Source organism: Marmota flaviventris, chromosome 10, assembly GCF_047511675.1.
Source record: "Marmota flaviventris isolate mMarFla1 chromosome 10, mMarFla1.hap1, whole genome shotgun sequence".
NCBI lineage: Eukaryota > Metazoa > Chordata > Mammalia > Rodentia > Sciuridae > Marmota > Marmota flaviventris.
The window spans coordinates 64146844-64172399 of record NC_092507.1 but is presented as its reverse complement, the minus strand read 5'-3'; the positions used below and the strand labels follow the sequence as shown (position 1 = coordinate 64172399).

Below are 25556 nucleotides of genomic sequence, written 5' to 3'. Positions count from 1 at the left end.
CACCTTGCTTTTGCTGAGGGGCTGGCTTTAAACTCGCAATCCTGATGTCTCAGCCTCCCAAGCCACTGGGATTACATACGTGTGCCACCATGCCTGGCCTGAAATGCAATTTCTCACTTGTAAGGTTGGTAGAAATTTTAAATATGAATACTATCTGGCTGAAAAGGGTCAGGAATAATAGGTATTCTCATTCAACATTGATGAGAATCTAACCAGGGAAAGTGTTTCTGGAGGACAATTTGGAAATAGGTATGACTATTTAAAATTCATTTATGTATGAGCAAGTGCTCATGTGTGGATGTGCTTGTGTGTATATGTGTATAACTCTAGAAAAAATCCCGGAATAGTATATAACAAATTTAACAATACTTTTATTTTTTAGCAGTGGAGGGGCAGTGGATGAAAAGAGGGTATTCATGGATTTTCACTGTTTCTAGAATGAATAAAATTTGTATAGCATATATTACTTTTTTTAATTAAAAATATCTAAGGAAAAATCAGTCATATGAGCTTTATAAAGATTAAACAGATATGTAAATATTTTATTTATTTCCCTTTAAAATAGATGCAATAGGTGTTGAGCAGGCATGGTCTACTCAATTTTGAGTATATTTTGGCAAACAAACCCTATCTTACTAAAGGTAAGAAGTTCAATATTTTACAACCCAATAAAAAGAGTTTCCTCATTTGGCAAGAATGTAAGTACAAGGCGATGTTTTTATGTCTCTGGACATTACTGAATAAGGCTTATTTTTAGTAATTAAGTATAAAAAAGCAATCTTAGGAAAAGTATTTTGAAATTAATTTTATAAAGCTTTGCATTTAATAAAAATAATGAATTCTATTATTAGTGTTCATCTCTTTTTGGCAGAGAAGACAATCTTTGATTTTTAAGCATTTGCCAAGGAAATAACCCTCTGCCAACCCATACTGATGGATTTGCTTGTTCCAGACCAGAATTCATTAAAAAACAGCAATTCTTCCAAGAAATCTTTTTAAAAAAAAATCTGAAAATTTTAAGCAAAAAGTAGGTCGTTTAAAATATAAAGAGACAGTCTTACTTGGTCCTCAAAAGAAAGTGCCTGGGCAACGTCTCTTGGAAATCCATCAATAACAATGCCCTCTTCATCAGGTATTTGCATCAATTTTTGTTTTATCTCTGTGATAGTTGTTTCCTTTTATAAAGAAAAAAAACATGAAAAGAAACCACAGTTAAACTTAGTATATTCATAACTGGTACAAAATTTTTGCAGAATAGAAGCAAATTGTATAACAGTACCTGTGGGGCCAATTCTCCATTTGTAATTATCTTGGCAATAAGACTCCATTTCCTATTACTGCTGGTGCTGTGGATCTTCTTTCTTAATAATTCTCCCACTGAAATGTACTGGAATCCATATCGTTCTGCAATTTTCAAACTCTGAGTACCCTTTCCACTTCCTGGACCACCTATTATTCAAAAGAGGCAAAACTGTGACTTTAGGATATAATAAGAAACTTCTTTTTATACAACTACTACTTTAATCTGAGATGAGGGTTCTGGATCACCAGTAACAGAGTGGGTAGCTGTTTCATTTGTGACATTCTCAGTGCTACTTTTCTTTTGAATGCAGAGCAAGTGCAGACTTATCCAAGGAAAGGGTGCAGATGTCTTAACCAACTATATTAGGTGAAGGAGATGTTTTCCCCCTCTACCTATCTTAGTATATAAACAATTAGGCTGGGGATATTTAGCTCGGTGGTACAGTGCCTGCTTAGCTTGCACAAATTCCTGGGTCCAATCCCTAGCACACAAGCACAAAACAAAATCAATTTACAAATTTTTTAACTAATGCAGTTAACAGAAACTGTGATTATTATTCTATGTAAAATCTTATAGTTTTCCCCTCTGTAATCAAAGAAAAACCTATGGGTTTCAAAAGACAATGATCAAAATAATGGAAATGTGTTTCATGCCAACAAAGAGTTACCATGTAATCTGGTAAAATGTAGCAATTATTTTTAAACCAAAGGTACACCAATAAACATGACATATTTAAATCTTTTCTTGAAATCTGTTTGCACATGCATATCCTTGCCTTATTTCCTTTGAATTAAAATTTTATGCAAAGAATATGCACACTGAATGGAGAAGGTCCTCAAGGTAGAAAATATTCATAGAACTAATAATTTTGAGTTTGTAATACAATTGTATGAAATATCAACATTTTGCAACATAACTGAATATTAATCATCTTTTATTTATTTTTGAAAAGTAGTTGCTATTCACTTTTTAAAAACAAATAACAAAAGAATCACAAAATATATCTCAGATTTTATTTTCAAATATTAGGCTAATTTTTAGTTAATTTAGTTTTGTAAACAACCTAGACAAACTAGATTCTATAGTTAGAATAAATTTTAAAATAAAATATATGGCAATCACCCCATCTGTAATTATTTGATGGCAATATCAAATGAGATATTTTCAAAGAATTGAGCATGCATTATTGAATGTAAGAAAAACAGTTAAAAAATTCAATGCCTAATAAGTAGAAAACATAGGGTCAATACTCCAACATATTGGCACAGGAAACAACTTCCTTAATAAATTCCTAAATATCAAGAAACAATACTGAGAATTAATAAATAGGATAGTATAAAATTAAGAGACTTCTGCACAGCAAAGAAAACAATTAAGAGCATGAAAAGGAGCCTACTGAATGGGAGAAAACTCTTTGCCAGCCACTTTTCTAACAGGGAATTAATATCCTGAATATATAAAGAACTCAAAAAACTTAACACCAAAAAAACCAAATAACCCAATTAATAAACAAACAAAAGATCTAAACAGACCTTTTTTAAAGAAGAAATACAAATGGCTAAAACATATATGAATGTCCAACATTCTTAGAAATCAGAGAGATGCAAATGAAAACTATACTGAGATTTGATCTCACCCCAGTCAGAATAGCAGTCATCAAGAAGACAACAATAAATGCTAGAGAGGATGTAGAGAAAAAGAAACAAAGGATTGTAAATTAGCATAACCACTATGGAAATCAGTATGGAGGTTCCTCAAAAGACTAGGAATGGAACCACTTGTGACTCAGCTATCTTACTCCTTGGTATTTATCCAAAAGACTAAAATCAGCATAATGTCGTGATACATGCATTACAATGTTTACAGCAATTCACTATAGGCAAGTTATGGGACCAGCTTACATACCCATCAATAGATGAATGGATAAAGAAAATGTGGTGTATATATATACAAAGGAGTTTTACTCAGCTATAAAGAATGAGAATTATGTCATTTGCTGGTAAATGGATGGAATTGGAGCACATCATGCTAGGTGAACTAAGCCAGACTCAGAAAGTCAAAGGTCAAATGTTTTCTCTCTTATGCAGAAGCTAAACAGAAAGTGAAAAAAAAGTAATAGTAATAATAATAATAAAGAAGGGATTGCAGGAAAATAGAAAGAAGACCAATAGAGTAAAGGAAAGAGATCAAGAGGAAGGGAAGAGGACAGGGAATAGGGAAGTACCAGGATACAAAATCTACCAAATTTTGCTGCACCCATGTATGAACATACTATAATGAATCCTGCTTATATGTATAATTCACTAATTAATAATAATAAAAATAATAATAATAATGGAAGGGAGATCAGTAGAGCAAGCAGGTAAGAGAGAGAGGACGAGAGGAAAGGGAAGTACTGGGGAAGGAGATTGTTCAAATTATGTTATTTGTATGTACAAATATGGCATAATGAATCCCAATATTATGTATAATTATAATTTGTACCAACAAAAATATATTTTAAAAATTCAATGCCTAAAAGTAGTGATATGTATTAGTAATATCCACCGAAACATAATTATAATTATTAAGCAATATTAAAAATAATAATCAAATCAAAAGAAAAGTGAATTCATATTTTTTTCTACTAATGTCAAAGTTTTTGCATATTGAAGTCATTTTATATCTATGCATTTAATAAGTATTTTTTATCCTTTCAAATAATATAAGTAAAACTTAAAGTTACTTTTCTTGTGTGAAGAGAATTTCTGAGTGGGCAGATTTGGTTGGCAGAATTATAAGATCAACTAATATGACTAGAACCATTTCTGAGCCCCAGAACCAAACAATGCACCAAATAATATCTAGCTTTCGCTTTTTTTATTGCTTTATTAAACTTAATATAGGAATTTATTAATATTTTTGACCATTCTCTAAGATACTATACATTCTATCTGTCTACACTTAATATCATAAACCACCTCTGCTTCTACCAGATTAAATTCTTTACTTTGCAATTCAAAAGTAAATTCCAAACCAGGTGTGGTGGTTCACACCTATAATCCCAATGGCTCAGGAGGCTGAAGCAGGAGGATTGCAAGTTCAAAGCCAGCCTCAGCAATTTAGTAAGGCTCTAAGCAACTTAGTGAGACCCTGTCTCAATCCCTGGTACAAGAAAAATCAAAAACAAAAACAAAAAAAGCACCAAACAGCAACAAAAAAGTAAGGTTCCAAATAGTTGCTTTTGATCTATTATCACAGGCTATTCAAGGATTGGCTTCAAGAAAAATATAATATGATCAACACCATTGACAAATCCAATCTGGTTTAATCTGAAAAAGCAAAATTCAGGATATAGATATTTCCATGCTTGATCTCAGAAACCATCAAATTCAGAGCCTACAAATTCCTTTGAATTTTTAAAAATCAAACACATTGAGAAAGTTATGAAAACTTCAAGGAAAAAATTTTTATTTTGTTAAATAATAGAGGCAATATCAGACAACAATAACAATAACAAAATAAGACTGACAAAACTGATAGAAAATAACACTAATTTATTAGATGAGTTTGATTACTGAAACTTGCTAACAAATTAATTTTATTTTCTTTTCTCTAAAGCCAGAATGAGCTGTTTTGTTCTATTCATCTCTAGTTAATATTAACTCTGAGATTTTATGATTACATTCACATAAAAGGAATTCATATCTGTACCAAGAAGACCAGTTTAAAATAAATCTGTAGTGCCAGAAGGGAAATTTTGTTTATTTAGATGTAATACTATGTGGGCCTCTGTACCTTCTCCCACATACATTTTTCTGGATGGAATTAAAATTTGTAAGATTTAGGTACAATTATTTTATAATTCCCCAGAAAGTCTTAAAATTGCTCTAGTTTTCTTAGAAAAATTAAGAATCTTTTTTCCCTGCCTTGTCTCAATCATTTAAATATTATGTATTCACATTGGTTCTGTGTCACTCTTATAATATGCAAAATGTACAGCATGTAAATCTGTAACCAGAATCAAATCCAGAGAAGTAAGCTGATTTCACCAAACAAAAAAGAACTGTGAAAGAGGTGAGATATGAGGGTTTTACACCTTCTCCAAAAATTTAATTTATTAAAATATTTTAGTCATTTTCATATAAAATTCACAATAAACAAAAAATCATATGTGCCGTTTTATACAAGAGCAACTTGGTCTTATACCATTTTCATGGACAACCAAACTTCCATTTATTCATCTTGTTTATAATCACCAATAACTTTACTAATAGCAACAAGAAAAACAAAATTGAAGGAATATATTCAGTCCACCTTTAAACCAGGAAATGGTAAGAGAATTCCATTACACTTTACCTATAGCTCTCTCTTAGTTATTTCCTTGCCTTCTGGGTAAGAACTCCAAATTTCTAGACACAGAAAAGTATTCCATTTGCAAAAACAGAGGTTTATGGTATAATAATGGCTATAATAAGCCATACAAATATTTTGACTTTTTTGAGAGCTGATTTCTTCTGCCTCTTCTTGTTTTGTTTTGTTTTTGCTTGTTTGCTTCTTTGCAATGCTCTGGGGATAAAACCTAGAGCCTTGTACCACCACAGAGCTACTACACCCTCAGCTGATTTTTAAATCTCTTCCAGCAATACTGTTAACAATTTGGGGAGAAATATATTTGTCATTTCATTTTGCAATGTACAAATTTCACTACTAATTAACATAAACGTAAACATTGGTCAACCTAAGTTCTTGCTATATAGCTCAGTCGTTTATGCGCATGCTTGTATGCTAGTTGCCATCTTCATTATGTTCTCTGGAGCACTACTTCTCAGCCTGGGAGCTGTATACATTTAGTTTTCTGTTAATAGTTACTGGTTAGAACATTTCACACTACATATTTGCTTTTGATCATCTCCATGAAGGCCCAGTTAAATTGGAAAGTGATACAATGACTATATATGTTGCTTGTTCACAGGACTCTTCATGATTTTCATAGATTTTGAGAAAGTTAGAATTTGCAAGAGTGAGAAAAAAATGCATTTTGCAAAACTACTTAAAACATTTTCATTATCTATTCCTTGTGAAATGGCATCAGGCTGATATTTTTTGTATTCAGTGTAAGATTCACAGTGGTAATTTTAAAAATGAATGGTTATCTTTGTTATTTTGGTTAATCCTCAGATGTCTTATGCTGTATAAAACACTGTTCTTTTTATTTGCTTGTCTAATAACATGGAAATTTAAATTTTATTGTAAGTACCAGTTTGCCACAAGGAAGTTCATTTATATGAATCCTTACCAACATATTATTATTTACTTTTCCCTCTGAAGTTAAGTGAATAAAATTTCAATTTGCTGATTTAAAGGGAAAAACATCATACTTAGAAAATATCTAATGTAATCTTAGTAAAGATTAAATAAATAAAACCACAGAGCAATAAATCTTGAAGAGATGCTTTGAATTCATTATAAAGAATTCCTATGACATTGTAATAGAAATCTAAGAAAATTCAATAAGCATTAGGTTACATTATAACAACTTGTTTTATTGAAAATTATTTTAAAAATATTTCAATTTTCCCTTGAACCTTTGTTTCTATACCTCATCATTATTCAGCTAAGCATTTCAAATATGATACATAATTGGCATTTTTTAAAATGTAAAAATATAAACAAAATTAGCAATAGTAGAGAATTTTGCTTTCTGTTCTCATACCTATGACAAGAATGATTTTTGGACGAGGTCTGGTAGGATCAAAAACCTCATACTCCTCAATTAACTCTGCAGTCTCAGAGAGATCCGTGTCACTTTCTATGGAGAATTGATGGATTGGAGGGAGTCGATCATACCGCCGATATGGAAAGTTTGAATTTTCAGGCATTACTGCAAAAGAGTAAGATAACTTTGAAAAGGGAAAAAAGCAAAACAAAACACTTTTCACATTTAAACTATGAGTAGACGGAATTTTATTAATGAGAAGACTTTCCAAGTGGCCAGCAAACATTTTCATAAAGGGCCAGACAGACAATATTTTGCACTCTGAAAGCCAGATGATCTTGTACTCCACTCAGTCATGATAGCATGAATGCAGTCATAGACAATAGGTAAACAAATGAGTGTTCCAATAAAACTTTATTCGTTAAAACAGCATTGAACTAGACTTGGCCACCCCCTGGCCTACAGAGACCTTCTCAAACACTGCCTAGTCTTGCTTGGTAGGTTGTGTATATCCTGGCCTCTGCAAAAAGTATTCTCTGGAGTTTTGCAGTACATAACCTTCAAAACCATCTGTAGCTGCCTGTGGAGCCAGTGCTTATGCATCATATATTTCATTCATTCTACAAATGCACATGTGTGTACTCAGTATGATCCAGGAACCCTGGAGGTCTAGTGGAATGGTTTGGTAGCATAATGAACAAAAAATTAGGGTTGGTTACCAATTAGGTGGAAGGGTGCAAGCAATTTATATACGTGGAATGTTTTCAACATTATTTACTTTTATTTTTCCAGTATTTATTATATTTAATTTATTTGACTTAAAGATGTAAATATGGTGATTTAACTTTACATATATGACAGTAGCAGATATTTGCCTTTTATTGCCAGGCATGTTAATGTACTAAGGATGATTCAGTAGAAGAATAAGATGTCATCCTGTATCTTCAGTGCTTATAAGCTAGAGCTCCTATGCTTATATCTGACAGCTGTGTGCACATGAGGCAGGAGAACTGCTAAAATGAAAATCTCTCATGGTAAACACCACAGTAGATAGATGAATGGGTAAATCCATTTGATCTGGAGTGGTAGGAAAGGACTTGCGAAAGAGGCAGGACCATTATTTTTAAAGGCAAACACAGAGATAAAAATCTAGAAAGTATATCTCAGTTGGTGCACGCGATACAAAGACTCAGAAAATACAATTGACATATTCAACAGGACAGAAATCAGTCCTAACAAACCCAAATCAGGCAATTATCAATATGTAGTTTATGGCTCTCTCTTTCTTCACTCCATGTGTCAGTATCTCAGAAGGCTCAGAGAAGCCCTAACTACCCAAACAGCCCCTGCAGAAAAGAAGAAAATAGACCACCCTGAGGGGTTCTACGAGGGTGGCTACCATATCTAAGCAGAGCATAAAACTCACATCTCCTCAGGTGTATCAATCAGATCTTTCCATTCTCTGCTGATAAACTGAATGAGACTACTGATCACCACCCCTCTGGGCTCACTTTAGTTTCATGAAAGGAGTGGATGAGTATACAGATGACAGTGGATAGTCTGTAGAAAACGATGGGAAAGGCCATGTCAGATAAGGCACTGACAACAGTAACCTGCTCTGCCTTGAAGTTCAATAGCTTTAGTTAACGTAAGACCAAACTCTAAGCATTATCCTTGATTACTCTCTTCTCTCACTTTGCCCACTTATTCCCATTTATTCCCAGTCTTTTACTCTGACTACTTGACTTTTCTGCCTGCTTCCACATTTACCCGTCCAATCTGTTGTCTGAAATGCTCCTTCTCTGTTGGTCCTTGGCTGGCTGACTGTCATTCACACCTCAGCTTAAATACCTCCTCTTGTAAGAGCACCTTGCTGACTTTCTAAACTAGTGTAGCCCCCCCAACCAGTGACTCTTAAGGCTATTACTAATGCTCTTCACCAACTGAAAGTTTTCCATTTCATTCATGGTTTTTCTTCTACTAGACCATAAGTTCCACAATAGTGGGGACCTTACCTATTATTTGGAACTCTGCATCCCTGGCATCTAGTTTGACAGGTAACCAGTGCCCAATAAACATTTGCTGAATCCATAAGAAAGAGAACACCTTACTAAAATAGTTTTCTATAGAGAAAACCCAGAAGATAAGATGGGTAGCTTAAGTGTGGCCACAGTGTGAATAGCATTGAATATCAAGGTAAAAGGTTTAGCTTTGATCTGTTGTAAATTCAGCAGAGGTTCTGGGGGCTAGAGAAGGCACACAATTTTAGAAAACTTAATCTGCTGGTGGCTAGAATGGGTTTGAATAGGGAAAGACTAAGCAGAAGAGCAGTGAGTAGGAGGCTGTTAAAGCAATACAAAGGTGAGAAATGAGGGTTTGGGCTAGAGTAGTAGTAAGGGGAATGGAAATGAGAGGCTGCATGTAAAGACATGGTTCAGGACACAAGAAATCAAAGGGGATGATGGCTTAGCAACAATTTCTAGGTCTCAAGTCCAAAAATCTGCATTTCATGTAGTGTTCCTCTGCTCTACCTTCTGTTCCAGAACTACTGGGCTTCTTTCACTCCTGACCATATCACACCTTCTTTCTCTACCTCAGAAATATCTGCAATCTCTTCCATCCTTCTCTAGCCATCACACACTCAACTTTTTGTCTCCAAGTATTAGCATATCACTTGAAGCTTAGAATATTCACTTGAAGTATTAGCATATTCACAGGAAGCTTATCCTGAACCCCATCTATACTGTATCCAGTCCACTGGTCAGCTCACTGGTCTAGTCCACCACGTATTATTTCCCACAGCACTCATTGCTATAGCAATTATATGTTGAATGCCTGATTTCATTGCCAGACTGTAAGCTCCCTGAGGGCAGGTACCATGCCTGTTCTTTTTTTGGTGGCCACAATGAGTCCTAAAAGAATATCTGGTACACAGTCATCTCAAGAAATGGTTATTTTATTGCACCACTGACTCACTGACTGACTTTATAGGAAAAAGAAAAGGAGATGTGAGTGGCAGTTTTAATGCAAATAGGGTGTATTTGGTTTTCAACATGTTGAATAGACAATGAGATATTTCAGAAGATAACTATGAATGTTTGCAACTAGAACTCTTATTCATAGATTATTATCTGTTCAGTTATATGCATATGACAGGGAAAAAAGGATGGTTGTCTCACATTTAACATGTTAAGAACTGTCAACCAATAATTTATTGTTGCTTTATTATATTCTAATTTACGAAAGCAATTGCTTAGATAATAAAAATGTTTTATGTCATAGAACACTTTTTTGGATAATTATATGTTAGCATATCTACATCAATATTTATGCAAAACTTTCATGAGTAATCTATTTTTGAAAATCATCATTTTGTTTTAAGTTACTGAACAGTTAGCAATGTTGTTGAACTTAATAACCTAGTGCACAAATTATAGCTAAAATTGACAAAGCACAAATGTGTAAAGCATTTCATAAGACAAAATTTTATTATTACAAAATAAATCAGTTTAGAAAACAATTTCCATCTTTTAGCATATATTCCAGTAATAGGACATTAGAGTATAACATTCTTGTCACCCTAGTACATAGAAAGGCTTATCTGATTACTAATGAAAAGATCTCTGGCTGGAAAATATAGTAAAGCATTAGAAGGTGTGGAAACCCTAAAATTAGCAAGCAATTTTATTTTGATAACAGTTATACCTACTGCCATATTAGTTTATCTTGCTAACTCAAGAGTTCCAAACTGGCTATTTATGAACCCAATATAATCCCATAGATGTGTTTTGTTCACCTTGATATTTTTGTAAAATTTCTACTTGACTATCTAGTTCTGTTTTCTAGTTTAGTCCCCACTGTTAGCTTGCCTGGTTTCTACATATTATCAAGCCAAGAAACAGTATCAAGGCTTAAGTGTATCGAAAACACTTTTTATACCCAGTCTGAGAGCAGTTTACCTATAATTGAAGGTCATAACCTCTTAGATTTAATTCTTAAAATATAAAAATACATTAGACTAAATCCAGAACTATCTGAAGTTTTAGCAGTGCTTTAAGATTTAGGAAAAGAATTCCCCATATTTACCTTACTTGATCTAACAAGGGCATGAGGTATGTATTGAACATTGGGCCAAATTTTATTAGCATGATAACACCTCTGGAAATAAGTTAGCCATTTTGGGAAGGTGTATAAACTTTAAAAGCCCACTAAAATATAATTTTGCTCACCCAAAAGCAATAATGTGCAAAGTGTGCTATAGCAATAACTGGCTAAAGTCACTCTGGTGACTGTAGCCAACAAAGGTGCCAAACCTAAACTGTTAAGTTTGAATTGGGGCCCTAAATATCAATCTTATTTACTCCCTACTCTGTGTATCCTACACTGTTCTCAGTGAACCAGCAACCTCATAATTTACAAAGAATAAATTTTTCAGTTTGGAACTGACACCTGTTATTAGCCAGGAACTGGGTCTAGGAGTAAACTCTATGCAAAGAATAAAAATCTCTGTAGAATTGTAATGGTTCTAAGAGTCAAATTGAAATATTCAGTACAAATTTAATTTTGTAAGCACAGGAAGACATGACCTCAACCTTAGGACTTACCACAGAATGTAATGACATGGTTTAGTATGTAGTGAGGGATGTTTTACCATCTATCTAAGATGAATTGGCGTGAGAAGCCTTGTAGAGTGATGAAGTCAATTGCTGATTCTGAGAGCTAGTTTATTTTTTTGTATTGGGGGTTGAACCCAGGGGCACTTTACCACTGAGCTGCATTCCCAGCCCTTTTTACTTTTTATTTGATTACACAGTTCTGCTAAATTGACAAAATAGCCTTAAATATGTAATCCTCCTGCCTCCGCCTCCTAAGAAGCTAAGATTACATGTGTGCACCACCACACCTGACTTCTGATCACGAATCTTATTACCTTATGGTCACACCAAATTATTTTCTAATTATTTCTTGTTTTGTGGGGTCTGTTAGAACTTTTGAGAGTTTCTGAAGTTAGTTTTAAATAACAACATCAGATATTTCAATTGTTTTTCAATGACATTGGAAAATTTGGGAGGGAGTCACATCACCTTCCAGTAAAACCTGGCATTACCTGGCATTGATTCCTGCATAGACAGAGAAGGACTCTTCTGCCCTTTAGTACTGTTTTTGAGGAAATGGTACTTTTACTTTCCATTTTCTGCTTGTGCTTCTTAAAAATTATCACACCATGACTTTTTCCCATACCACATTCAAATAAAATCTAAGTGGGTCATCACTGAATAAGGTTAAACAAACTAAGGTTTGTTTCCTCTACATATTAATTGCAAATAGAATTGTTTCCACTTCAAATTTTGTTGGTTTAGCTGAAAACTTTTTGTGGTACAATTTTTAAAACAGTTTAAGTTTTGAAAATATAATGATCTTGGCCACTGGAAAAGAATTTGTTTCCCCTGATTGGAATTGATTCTACTTTTTACAAACTACTATACATCACAACTCATCTAGAGCCTGAAAGGCTAGTTGGCTCATGTCCAATTCATGGTTTTGAGAAGTACATATTTCAGAAACAAATAGCACCTCTTGTCTAACAAACTCCAGTTCTTAATTATAAACTACTCCTAAATTGAAACAAGTTTATTTCTTCTCCTTCTTTTATAGCACCCAAATGCCTACTCTAATACATTGCATTAGACAGCTGCCTAACAAATCCTTATTGAATAAACTAGCATAAACTTTACATTCATTTATTCAGATGCATTAATATGAACTCTGGACTTGGAAACATATTAATAAGCTAAATCTCTTTCTAGCTAATGACAAATGGTGAGTGGTTATGTAATAACTACCAATTTTATCAGTATTCTACTCATGTAGTTGGAAAAAGCTTACTTGCAATTTAAAATAATCCATTGGTTTTTAATGTAATTCATTTTGCAAAATAACGAAGTCAGTAATATAAAATTTCATTAAGTCTTTAGCAAATTGCTGGACAATGGTATGTAATTGTGTTTGTCTTATCATGAAGGCGATTAGCATTAGTAGCAGAAAGAGATTAATCATATTCCAGGGCTTCATAGCCTTCCAGCCATTTATAAACCCAATAAATTACTGCTTACAGTCCATATGGCATGTTTTAAAGAGAACTGCTCTACCTGTAAACTGGCTATTATTCTACATATACATTACCATTTCTTAGGAAGGATCTTCGTGACTGTCCTCCATTTAGTGGAGGTAAGATCTTCTTCTCCTGGCTGACAAATGTATCCCACTTCACCTTGTCACAGCCACCTAGTTCCTTCACTTTCTGTAAACAACTTTCCAAATATTCTACTGGGTCTTCTGGCTTAGAACACATCAGTCCATTCAAAAGGCTCTGAAATACAAAAATATACATACCAATAAAATATGTTTTTAAACCACCTTTGATAAAATACTATTATGTCCCATCTGTGAATTATTTGTTTTGTCCTTAATGTTTATTTTTAATTTTAAAAAAGTTGAAATTGAGCAATTAGGATAATCCCTTAAGTTCCTGATGACCAAATGATATCAGCTCAGCATTCTCTGCCTTTTAAATAATTCAGGCAACTACATAGTTTAAAATAGAAAAGTCCTATCAAAGTGAGACAAAATGCAGGATGTAAAAATGCCTGAGGCATTATTTATCTTACTCCTACTCATCTTTTAAATTTCTAAGCCCTAGTATCTTCTGCAAAATGGATGTAATAATATCTACCTCACAGGGATTGTATATATGCAGGGATTGAACTCAGGGGTACTTAAACACTATGCCACATCCCTAGTCTTTTTTTTTTTTTTTTTTTTTTATTTTAGAGACAGGGTCTCGCTGAGTTGCTTAGGGCCTTGCTAAATTGCTGAGGCTGGCTTTGAACTCGTGATGCTCCTGTCTCAGCCTCCCAAACTGCTGGGATTACAGGTGTATGCCCTGGTGCCCAGAAGGATTGTAAAGAATTTTTCAAATAAAATATTTGTACAGTGCATAGTAAGTTCCTGACCTGTAGTAAACTGCACAAATTTTAGTGGGATTAGATATTACCATCATCATTATTATCAGGAAGTGTTTCCTGAGCCCCTAGGTTGGCCTGTGGTCCCCCTCTTCTGTGTTCCCATGGTACTTGGCATAAAATATCACGCTTGTTATTTATACTGAAAACACTGGTTGCTGTGTTTCTTGTCTCTTCTAAACTATAAGCTTTTAAATGACACAGAGTAGGTTTCATTTTTTTTTTCTTCCAGACCTCTACATCTAACACTTTAACTGGCAGGTAGTGGGTGCATAATAATTTTTTTTTTTCTGATTAGGAAAAAAAAAATCATTCAACATTTAAGTCTGAGTGTGATTCAAAAAATTGAAGTCTGAGAAAAAAATGATGTTATTTTCTATGCAACAAGCAACCACAATATCTACTGAGATTACACAGAAAGAGAGGGAAACAAGATTTGATGCTATTACTTTTTCTGTTTATGTTGTGTGAGATGCCACATGTATTTAAATGCTACTAGTTTGGAAATGCTGACTCCTTGGAAAATGACTGATATGCAAAACATTTCTTTCAGGTTTCTCATGGAAAAATCAGGTGATTATAGTTACCAATATATGCTATTAATGTACAAAACATACACTCTTGGAAAGGTTAACAGCTTTCCTAAATACAATATTTTACTTTCAAATTGCAAATTTTGCCCATAATGGTGGACAATTCTTACTGGATACATTTGTTTTCTGAAATCCTATGTAGAGTGGGTTAGAGTATGAAACTCCATCGGATGAGTTTAGGTGCTGAAGGAGCAAAAAAATAAGCTAGGTATCTATATCCAGTTTGTGTTGCGATCTTGCTGTATATCCAGATGTGGCAGTTAAGCTTCCTGCACTCTTCCTATACAATGAGCCAGAAACAGACAAATCAATGCAGAAAGACCTCTGTGTCTTTCATGCACTATTTTACCCATTGTAATCTCAGCCCTGTGAGGCACTATTATCCCCATTTTTAAGAGTAGTAAATTGCTGCTCAGAAATGTTAATGACTTACTCAAGTTTACTCAGCTAAAGACTCCTAGGCCCAGGATTCCAACTCAGTTTCTGATTCCAAAACCCATACATTGCTTCTGCGCATCTTGCAAAAATGTCATAAAATACCATATTCTCTATGCACCATTCATAATCCAACTACAATATGAATCACTCAAGATCATGTCTTTTAGTTTTGCCTTTTACTAATGCCTCAAATAAGAGAACACAATCAATTGAAGCTTTTCTGACTGGGAAATGTTCATTTCTAACTTTCCAAACAAAAATGACATAAGGGCATAAATTCTAAAAAGGAGACAATGGGTTCCATTCCTCAGTCATTGAATAGCTAACCACTAATAGGAATTAAAGTTAACCAGTAAACATTATTATTCAGTCTCTGAATTAATATTTTGAGAACTTGAATAATCCAATTTGACTTTCCACAGTATTAAAATTAATTGCCAAAGCTCTGCTCTAAGGTATGAGATCAAAATAGATCACATAAAGTGATAAAAAATTAAGATTTCATGCTGGGCACAGTGGCACACACCTGTTATCCCAGGAGCTTGAAGGCTGAGGAAAAAGGATCACAAGTTCAAAGCCAGCCTCAGCAAAAGCGAGGTGCTAAGCAACTCAGTGAGACCCTGTCTCTAAATAAAATACAAAATAAGCCTGGGGATATGGCTCAGTGAGTTGAGTGCCCCTGCGTTTAATCCTGGGTAACCCAGCCCCCCCCCAAAAAAAATTATGATGAAATCGTGAGAAAGTAATTTTTTGAAAAAAAATTAATCTAAAGATAGAAATGTATTTCATATATGAACCTACCAGAGATACACCATATCTCATTTAGCCTAAGTGATGTGTCACATCTGGAAAAATTCTGAAAAAGTCAGTTATATCTAATTGTTTGGTAATATGTAAATTCAACACTCACTTGGCCTATAATGGTGTCTGATGTCCACATTTCAGGGTTTGATAGATACCTAATTGTTAAACTTCACATACCTGGAATATTGTGGTTTTGATGAAGAAAATCCAGTTTAGAAACCTAAAGTATTTGGTTTTGCTGTCTACAGTCATCACATGGAGAACTGCCAGATTTTGCTATTCTCTTGTACTGTGCACAGCACAGATGCATTTTACTGGAAGGATGGAGCCTTTGAGGTCACCATCAGTCTCCTTCCATCTTCCTATTGTCCAGGATTGATTCTAAGTACACTGTATTACTGCATTTCACCTAAGCAAGTGGTCTTCTTTTTCTGGTCTCATTACTTAAAATTGTTCCATTCATATTCAGAAAAGTCAATGAAAAGCCTCAAACCTGAACAAGGAACACCAGCAATCACTTATTTTCATATGCAGCATAGATTTTCATGAACTAACTACCCAGATTCTCTGGAGTTGCCTTTCATCAAGGAAGAAAAACAGTACCCACATTCATAAAGAAAAATGACTACTATTTAGCAGTATTTTGCAATCAGGTGGCTCTCCTACATATTACTTTTTAAGAAGTGTAGAAATAAAATTGATCTCAGTAGTAACATCTGCAATTTTTAAAATCCATCAGCTTTTCATCTCCATATTTATCGTTTGAAAATTAACAGCAACAACAACAACAAAACTCTTACAATTCCCAAACATTCTTAAGACCTATCCTTATGCAACACCACCTGATTACTTTCATACAGGAATAACACACTTGCTAGATTTGGGCTTCATATGCCAGGCTTGAACTCAGGTTTACCTGTAAATCTTGACTTTGACCTGAAAACAGTGACTTACAGAGGTGAGAGAAAAGGAAGATATGTAATTATGGCAGCCCATTTTAAAGATAGTTGGGGAAATTGGGGCAAAATTATTTTCCCCAGTAGTATTTTAAATTCCTCTTAACCGAACAAATCCGCCAAACAGGAAAAATACAAACTCATGACTTTTAGTTCATCAGTCTATCATTTTGGTTTTAGAATTGGGAGGCCAGGTTTGCAGTGAATGAATTTCCTCTTTCAATGCTCTGCCTACAGAGAAGCTTGGCTCTGTTCCATTCTTTTTTGTTTTCTTTTTTAATGTAAGCAAAAGCATTTAGGATTTAGCAATTTTTTTAAAAAAATTCAAATATGGAGAGAAGAATAGAAAAACCCCAGACGGAGGCTGTGGCTTAGAACTAACCAAGGTTCCTTTAGCTCATTTCTCAAACCTCTTCTCTCACATTCTCAAAGTCCCTCCACCTGCCAGGTCCCTGGTGCAGATGATGCTGTGATGCGGTCTGAGGACAGCAACAGGAGTCACGCCCGTCTCGCCGCTCCCTTCCCGACCCGCTATCTCTAGGTGGGTTGGCCAGCGATGGGGAAAAGCTGCAGCTTCTGGGGCAAGCGAGGGGAACCATTCCTTCCAAGGCAAAGGCAAAACGTGCTCAGGAGTTCATTCACCGAAAGCGCACAGCACCTTTGGGTGCCTGCCACCCGGGAGGTAGTGCTGCACTTGATGGGCTGGGATTCGTTTTTTGCATCTTCATCCCTCTCCTCCAAGCTGTACCTAGGGAGAGCTGCTTCCGCCCATCTTTCCCCTCTCTCCAGGGGTCCGGACCCTTAGCATGTAGAGGGACTAGGGCTTTGGACCTCTCTGTTTCTTGTCCTTGTCTCTCGCTGGGCGACAATTTACTCACCTGGCCTGACTGCTTCTCGCCCTCAGAGAGTGCGGCCAGGCCGCTTTCTGCAACCCACCCTGGGTGTCCACATCGAGGGGCGCTCAGGGGGCAGCTGCTTTTCAGAACCCTGTCTGGAGACGGAAACTTGATCGGTGACAGGCGGGCTTCTAAGCCCAGCCGCCCGATAGCGACCTCGGCAAACCACGGGAAAGGGGACTACCCTCGGGCGAGTGAGCCTCAGCAGGCGCCTTCACTTCCGTGCCCCGCACGGGGAAGATGTATCAGGGCACAAGTACCTTACCCTGAACCGCCGGCTATTCTCTCTCCAGCTCCTCCTACCCCTCTGTTGGCTCTATCCTCTTACCTCGAAAAGCTGAGGGATTTCCCTCCGGGCCAGATACTCCTTGGCTTCGTTGGTGTTCATGGTTGTACCACGCGTGCCTTGGGGCGCAGGCGGGGAGGTTCCTTGGCTGCGGTCACTTGGGCTGGGGCTGAGGCTGGGACTGGCGGGGTCCGCGCGCACGAGTGCAGCCCTAGATCTGGAGCGCACTCTCACACTCTCTGCCAGACCAGGGCCCTGTTCCACCTATCCCCCCGAGGGCTGTGGTCTCCGCGCTCCCGTCTCCCGGTTTGGATGCTGGTCCCCGCTCCCGAGCTGCGGGCTCTGAGCAGCGGCAAGGCGGCTTCCCGGGTTCCCAGGTTCCCAGGCAGCGCGACTGCCAGGGGAGGGGCGGAGGGAGAGGAGGAGGGAGGACAGCGCGGCGGACGCCAGGCAGCAGCCCGCCCGCCCGCCTCCCTGCTCTGCGCGCTGCGCTCCGCGCCTCCCGGAGCAGGGTCTGCGGCGGCGGCCAGTCACGCTGCGCTGGCAGGCACAGAATGCGGGGGTGGGGACCGGCGCTCGCAGGGAACTCGCAGGCACACCCCTCCGTGCTGCACAGCCGCCAGAGCGCTGCTCTTCCCTGAGCATGCCGCCCCGAGGCCGCAGCCACCCCGGGACCAGGTGTCCAAGGGAACAGGGTCGGGGTCACTTGGAACTCTAGACCTTTTTGCTTTTCCAGACCTTCCCAGACGTGCGCGCGCGCACACACAACACACACACACACACCCCAGTTACCCTGAGTCCCCTAGGATCTTGGGGGGGGGGCACCTAATAGTCACAGAATTTTATCATTTATTCTTAAGGTTATTGGTTTTTCAGTCATGAGAGATAGGGGGTAGGAGAAAAGGGAATTCATGGTTCAGAATCCTCCCTCTTAAAATAATTCTATTATTTCGGGTGTTGTTACCCTTCAAGAAAGTTTTGCTAGCTGGTTTCGATTTTTTTTTTCTGCCTGTGTCACAAATTCTTGCTCATTTCAGTATAAGGCCTTAGTGTTAGCCTGAAATCTTCATTAATAGAAGGATTAGTAAGTACAATTAATTATTTCCACCTAGAAGAATGGGAAGATGGAGCAGAATAGGGGTGGCAGTGGTAGAGTGCTGGATTCCCCTTGAATTGGAAAGGGCTTAGTAGGTGGAGTGGGTGTGCATCATTAATTAGATCTGAGGAGTGTGCAGTCGGTGGCCTATGGGTTATTAGACGCCCCCTCCTTGATGGGAAGTATGAAGAAATATAGGTGGGTGCCTAAGGCATAATGGGTAATAGATCCTCTTCCTGTTGCAGACCATTGTTAAGGTGTACCCATCCTCCTGCTTGCTCCCAAGATGACTCATTTCTCCATTAAGATATCTTTTCATTGCCTGTTGGAGAAATGGTCCATGCCCTCTGGGAATATGATTTCTGAATGCAAGGCCTGACTCTGTGGGAGGCTGTGTGAGAGATAGGATGCTCTGATGGGTGCTGGCATCTGGGACCTGGGTGAAAGAGAAAACAACACTCCAACTGCTTCAAAATAGGTGGTCCTGGCCTGTAATCCCAGCTGCTGGGGAGGCTGAGGTAGGAGGATCACAAGTTTAAGTCCAGCCTAAGCAATTTAGAGAGACCCTGTCTTAAAAATTAAACATTAAAAAAGGACTGGGAAGGGCTAAGGTTGTGCCTCAGTAGTAGAGTGCTCGCCTAGCATGCCCAAGGCGCTTGGTTCCATTCTCAGCACCACATAAAAATAAAAATAAAGGTATTGTGTTCAACTACAACTAAAAAAAAATTTTTTTTTTAAATGACTGGGAATGTAGCACAGTGGTAAAGTGCCTTTGGGTTAGGTCCCTAGTACCGCCCCCCACCACCACCACACACACAAAAAAGACTGTTTCAAGTTCATCTTTGCGGAACTTTTTGTTGTTGTTGTTCTATGTCTTGTCACATAAGCAACTTCTAATCAAGCTTGACTATAGCTGAAACTTTGTTTTACCCAAGAAAGGGAACTCAAAAATTAATTAGTTGAGTTTTATAAGGTAAATGAAGTTTTGAGGACACTTGTGAAAACATGTGTCAACGTTGTGTCATGTGGTAGACTTAAATGAGGCACGTATTTCAATTCATGGAAATTGGTGTCTGCTCGTAGAATGTGCCACATCACTTACAGCCCCAGGTTTCACTTTTCTCCCTTACTTAAGACTAAGCTACAGAAGGAGTGGGAGCTGTCTCTTCACTTTGACACAGTACTTAAAAAGTTCCAGGGTCCATGGTATGAAGGCCTACTTTGTGAGCAGACACAGTAGAAGTGAAGCACACAGGACTGAAGAGACCCCTTCTTGTAGGGGTCTTCAAGGCCATCCTTTCCAGACAAAAATATGGCAGAGCACATTTCACATCTCTCTCTCCTGGTTCTTTGAATGGATGCACAATTCTAAGTGTCTTTTATTATAGCTAGGTAAGTAATGGCCAGGTGTGGTGGGGCATGCCTGTAATCCCAGCCTTTTGGCTAAGGCAGGAGGATTGAGAGTTCAAAACCAGCCTCAACAATTTAGTGAGGTCCTAAGCAACTCAGTAAGACCTTGTCTCTAAATAAAACATTAAAAAGGCTGAGGATGTGGCTCAGTAGTAAAGCGCCTATGAGTTCAATCCCCTGTACCAAAACAAAATTGTTGCACTACAAATTGTAGATAGCCTGAAAAATGTAGCAGATGGAGATGTAGCAAAAACATTTGTGTAGCATTAGGCACTGACAGTGCTTTTTGGTGTGTCTCAGGGTGGAGAGAGATGAGCGAAAAAGGTAAGATGTTCATAAGTACTTCCACAAAGTGAATGTGTTCCCTCAGAGGGATATACAGGGCTTAAAAGCCAGGCTGAGGGTTTGGAAGAGAGGGAAGGAAAGGGTCAAGGAACACTAAATAGGTTCTTGTCATGAGAAAGCTAATATGTCATTCCCTGTGCTGAATATACTGCATATAGATAAAAATATAAATGGGTCATGACTGAATAAGGTTACACAAACTAAGATTGATTTACATTTATTACAATTACAGTTGTCTCCATTTCAAATTCTGTTCAAATAGCTGAAACTTTGATTTTGAGCACATTTGAGTTTTAAAACATAAAAAAGATCTTGTCCACTAAAGAAGCCTTATTTAAAATGTCTCTTCTGGTCGCCCTTTGGGAAAGTGTGCTGGGTTTTAAGATCTGACTGTGACTAAGGCAGACATGATAGCTGCCTTCAAGGAACTTTAGTTCTGCTGGAGAGTATGTAAGAAGAGCACTTAGGTGCTGGGCTGTCGCTCAGCTTACCTGGCATGCTTGAGGCCCTGGATTTCATCCCTAGCTGCAGGGGTCGGGGGGAGGAGAAAAAAAAAGTAGAAGTGCAAGTGAACAATAATAAATAAAAATGCATAAACAACATCAACATCAGAGAGTGATAAACAAGTAGCAGAAAAACAAAAATATAAAGAAAAAGACAAACAAGAATATATCATTAAATATGACACATGCATATGTGAATATATCATTAAATATGACACATTAAATATGAAAATCAAAATGAACTTTGTCAGTTTGGAATCAGGGTCTGAGGATCTAGATCTATTCTGTGGAAATGGCAGAGGAAATAGAAGTGGCCATGGGAAAGATGAGTAGGACTTCCAAAGGGCTGGACATCCTTGAGGAGGAGACTTTGGGTAGAAATGTTTCCCTGAGCCATCCCTAGAAAGTCTCACTGCTGACACACAGGTTGCTGACACACATCTCAGCCTGCTCTACTCTATTATTCAAGTGTCTGTAAGGAGGAACCATTTATGCATGTACACAAAGAAGGCCTGAGGACTCTGTACCCAGGCCAGTGCTCCTTCAACCCTCCAGGAGAGTTGGAGCCTAAAGCTCATACCCTCATCTACTCCTAACAGATATTTATGCCATCTATAATCTAACTGTGGCAATTTTGACAAAAAATGCAAACTATTTCTCATGTTGCAGTCCCTTGCCCCCACATGGGAGCCTAAGGAGATCAATCATAAGTACCAGTCTGGGGCTGGAGTTGCGGCTGAGCGGTAGAGTGCTTGCCTAGCATGTGTGAGGCCCTGGGTTCGATCCTCAGTACCACACGAAAATAGGTAAATAAAATAAAGGTATTATGTACAACTAAAAAATAAATATTTAAAAAAAATAAGTACCAGTCTGATTGATAGTAATGATGCCATGATAAATTGGGCTGTAACACACAATAAAAACTTGCTATAAATCAGGAATTGTCCTAAGAATTATACATAAGGTATAGTTTATTACAAATTTATGCATGTGTCATATTTAAAACAATCTGTAGTGGATGTATGATTCCTTTCGTGTAAAAGAAGTAACCAAGATTCCCAGAACCTAATTTCAAGGTTATTCTCAATAAGTGTCAGTGCAACTGCCATTTAAGCCCCATATGTCCTTATCGCTTAAAGCATCATCATCATAATACCTATCATCAAGTTTTCTTTGGACCTTTCACCGTTTTCTAAGGGTCATTTCATCCTTCTTTCCCAATTTCCTTCCTTCCTTTCTGTTTTTTCAGCAGATGTTATTTTTATATTTGGAGAAAAATGTGTTACCCAAAACAATTGTGGTGACAAATTTATCTCAGTGGATTTTTCAATTGCTCAAAGTCCTTTTATGTTTGAAAATCCTTGGTGTAAGAGGTTGTACAGGCAAGACACCATTCCTAATTATTATACTTGTGAGTGTTGAATTTCTCTCATGTAGCACAGAAAACAGTTATCTCTTTCCTGATTATTCTATTTCCTTTATTAAGTTTTAATGCACCGGACCATTTGTGTCTGTGAGAAATTTGAAAACATTTTTGCATAGAAAAATACTAATTACAAGTGTTCTTTTTAGGAGTCTTTCAGAAGGCTTTTACTTTTCTTAGTAAATATAGAATGTACAGGCTAGCCTGTGAAATTTAGGGTAAACACTGGCTAGAATAATGTTGTGTAACACAAATCTTCAATCAGAGGGAGAGTTCCCTATGTTCTATTTTTTTTTTTCACCCTGCACTGAACAGACACGAGATTCTAGGTCCAAAAGATCACTAGGATTTCTTGGGTTAGAGTTTAGGAGATTGAAAACTCTTCTATAATGTCTTAAAAGATTAGAATTTTTTAACATAATTTTTTCTGATACAAAAAAATAGCTATAATGTGGAAAGTCCTACATCACCTATCTATTCAATAATTAAGCATTCTCCAAACATTTATGAAATAACCTTCTATATTCCAAATCTGTTTGGAACTAGAAGTACAAAGACAAAGACTAAAGGGTTCCCTGTTCAAGAGGAAGAGATGAACTTACTTAATTAAGTATAGATGAATGTTTTGTTTCAATATATGAAAGAAGCAGATTTGTGAAAGAGGACTGTTACAGCAGGTACACAAAGGACAATGTCAAACAAACATGCATGTGACTAAAAAAGCACTTAACCAGAAAGTTTTAAAAATAAACTTTCTTTCAACTTTGTCTCCATGCACAAACACTATTTGTATTTTAGCTGCTTCCCCTTCTAGCTTTTCTCCCAGATACGTAGCTTTTCATAACACTGTAATAACACACATTTCCATGCTCTGTATAGCTAATTTTAAAAAATGGGTTTATAAGAGCTCCTCAAAATACTTCGACATAGACTATATAACCATATCCTCTATGTTACACTTTTGCTTCTACTGCTATGCTACTATAAGCAATTCTGGTATAAACTCTGTGCATAATTTTCTACATGTGTTTATTCCTTAAAATAAATTTCCAAAAGTGGAATTGATGGATAAAATGGAAAACACATTTTGTAGGTCTTGTTTTTTAAGTTTCCAAAAGGATCTGATCCATTTGTAGTACCATAAACTGTATTTTGAGTTGATGAAAGTTCCAGTTCTACCACACGCTCTCTAATAAGGAGCTATATTTTTATTCTTAATTTTATCTTAATAGATAAAATTACACATTAAAACAACTCCATCATAATTTAATTTCCATCTCCCTTGCCTAATCATACTTTGGGTCATTTTTTTTTCACAATTCCTTTTTCCTCCACTGTCCATTCTTGTGTTTGTAGTGCTGAGGGATTGAGCCCAGGGGTGCTCTAATACTGAGTTACACCACTAGCCCTTTCTATTTTTTATTTTGAGACAGAGTCTTGGTAAATTGCTGAGACTGGCCTCCAACTTGTGATTCTCAGGCCTCAGCTTTTGGAGTCACTGGGTTGCAGCGTGTCATGGTGCCCAGCTCCATTGTCTATACCTTTGCTGTTCTTCCATGATCATGCTTTTATTTATGACTCTGTTGTGGTATTTATTCTATTCTGTCTTACAGAATGATTATTTCCCCAATTCTGTCTTTTAATAGGCCATCAGTGACTTTTGCAAGGGATTTATCTTTGCATCTGCCACAGGGTATAATGCAGTGTTTTACACGTTTTGGAATTTAAAGTACAAAGCCCTTTATCATGTTGTCTCATTTAAACTACATGATAAGTTGACACAGGCATTGTTTCCCTCTTTTGGATAGAAGAAATCAAAACTAAATTTTAGATTACACTGATAAAGAGTGATTTAACCCAATACTCAAAAATCAATTCCATGTGATTTTAGTTCTAAATATAAAAGGTAAATTCATAGCTTTTAAAAGAAAACAGAGGAGAAAAAGTTTATAACCAGCAGGTAAAGTTTTCTTAAATAGGACACTAAAGGTGTTAATAATGAAAAGATGATAAATTGAAGTGCATTAAGAGGAAGAACTTCTGTTCCTCAAAAGACAATTAAGATAATGAAAGGAACCCTATTGAAAGGTGAAATATTTTTAATACATATATTCAATGAAGGACTCAATATATAAAGAACTTCTAAAACTCAATAAGAAAAAAAGAGATCCAATAGAAAAATAGACAAAAGACTCAAGAAGACACTTCAAAAAAGATGATATCCCAGTCGAAATTCAAATGGTCAACAAATAAATGAAAAATAATAACTTTATTAGTCATCATATATAAAATGAAAATTAATATCATGATACCACTGTATACCCCTCAGAATGGTTATATTGGAAAAAGACAGTAGTTATCAAAGTTAGGCTATAGAGCAATCAAAATTCACATGACCCTCTGAGGAAATGTCAATTTGTACAACCACTCTGGAAAAGTATTAGTAAATAACTATTAAAGCTGAATATGTACATATGTACATATGTTTGGTAAATATATATATTCACCAAAAGATATGTATGAGATCCTTCACAGAGCACTATTTGGAATAGCCCCAAATTAGAAACTACCCTAATGGCCATCAATTATAAAATATATAAAGAAGCTGTATTACACTCACAAAATACAGGGCCATAAGCAACAAGAATCAATAGTCTACAAGAATACATAACAATATGGATGAGGTTCACAAATATGATAGTGAGTAAGCATCTGACACAATTGATACATTCTCTATGATTCTATTTACATAAGTGCAAAAACAGGCAAAACTAAGCTGTCCT

At 36.6% G+C, this 25556-nt stretch overlaps 1 protein-coding gene across 1 annotated transcript in view; it reads right to left on the bottom strand.

Annotated features, from left to right (window-relative positions):
* Positions 1-18098, bottom strand: part of Ak5 (adenylate kinase 5) — a 273107-nt gene extending 255009 nt beyond the window's left edge. Inside the window, exons 1-5 of the mRNA XM_027935266.2 lie at positions 18039-18098; positions 13185-13371; positions 6999-7166; positions 1280-1449; positions 1062-1175 (exon numbers count right to left, since the gene is read on the bottom strand). Coding sequence (XP_027791067.2) covers positions 1062-1175; positions 1280-1449; positions 6999-7166; positions 13185-13371; positions 18039-18098 — 699 coding nt within the window. The remainder of the gene's footprint in view (positions 1-1061; positions 1176-1279; positions 1450-6998; positions 7167-13184; positions 13372-18038) is intronic.
* Between the last annotated feature and the right edge of the window lie 7458 nt (positions 18099-25556).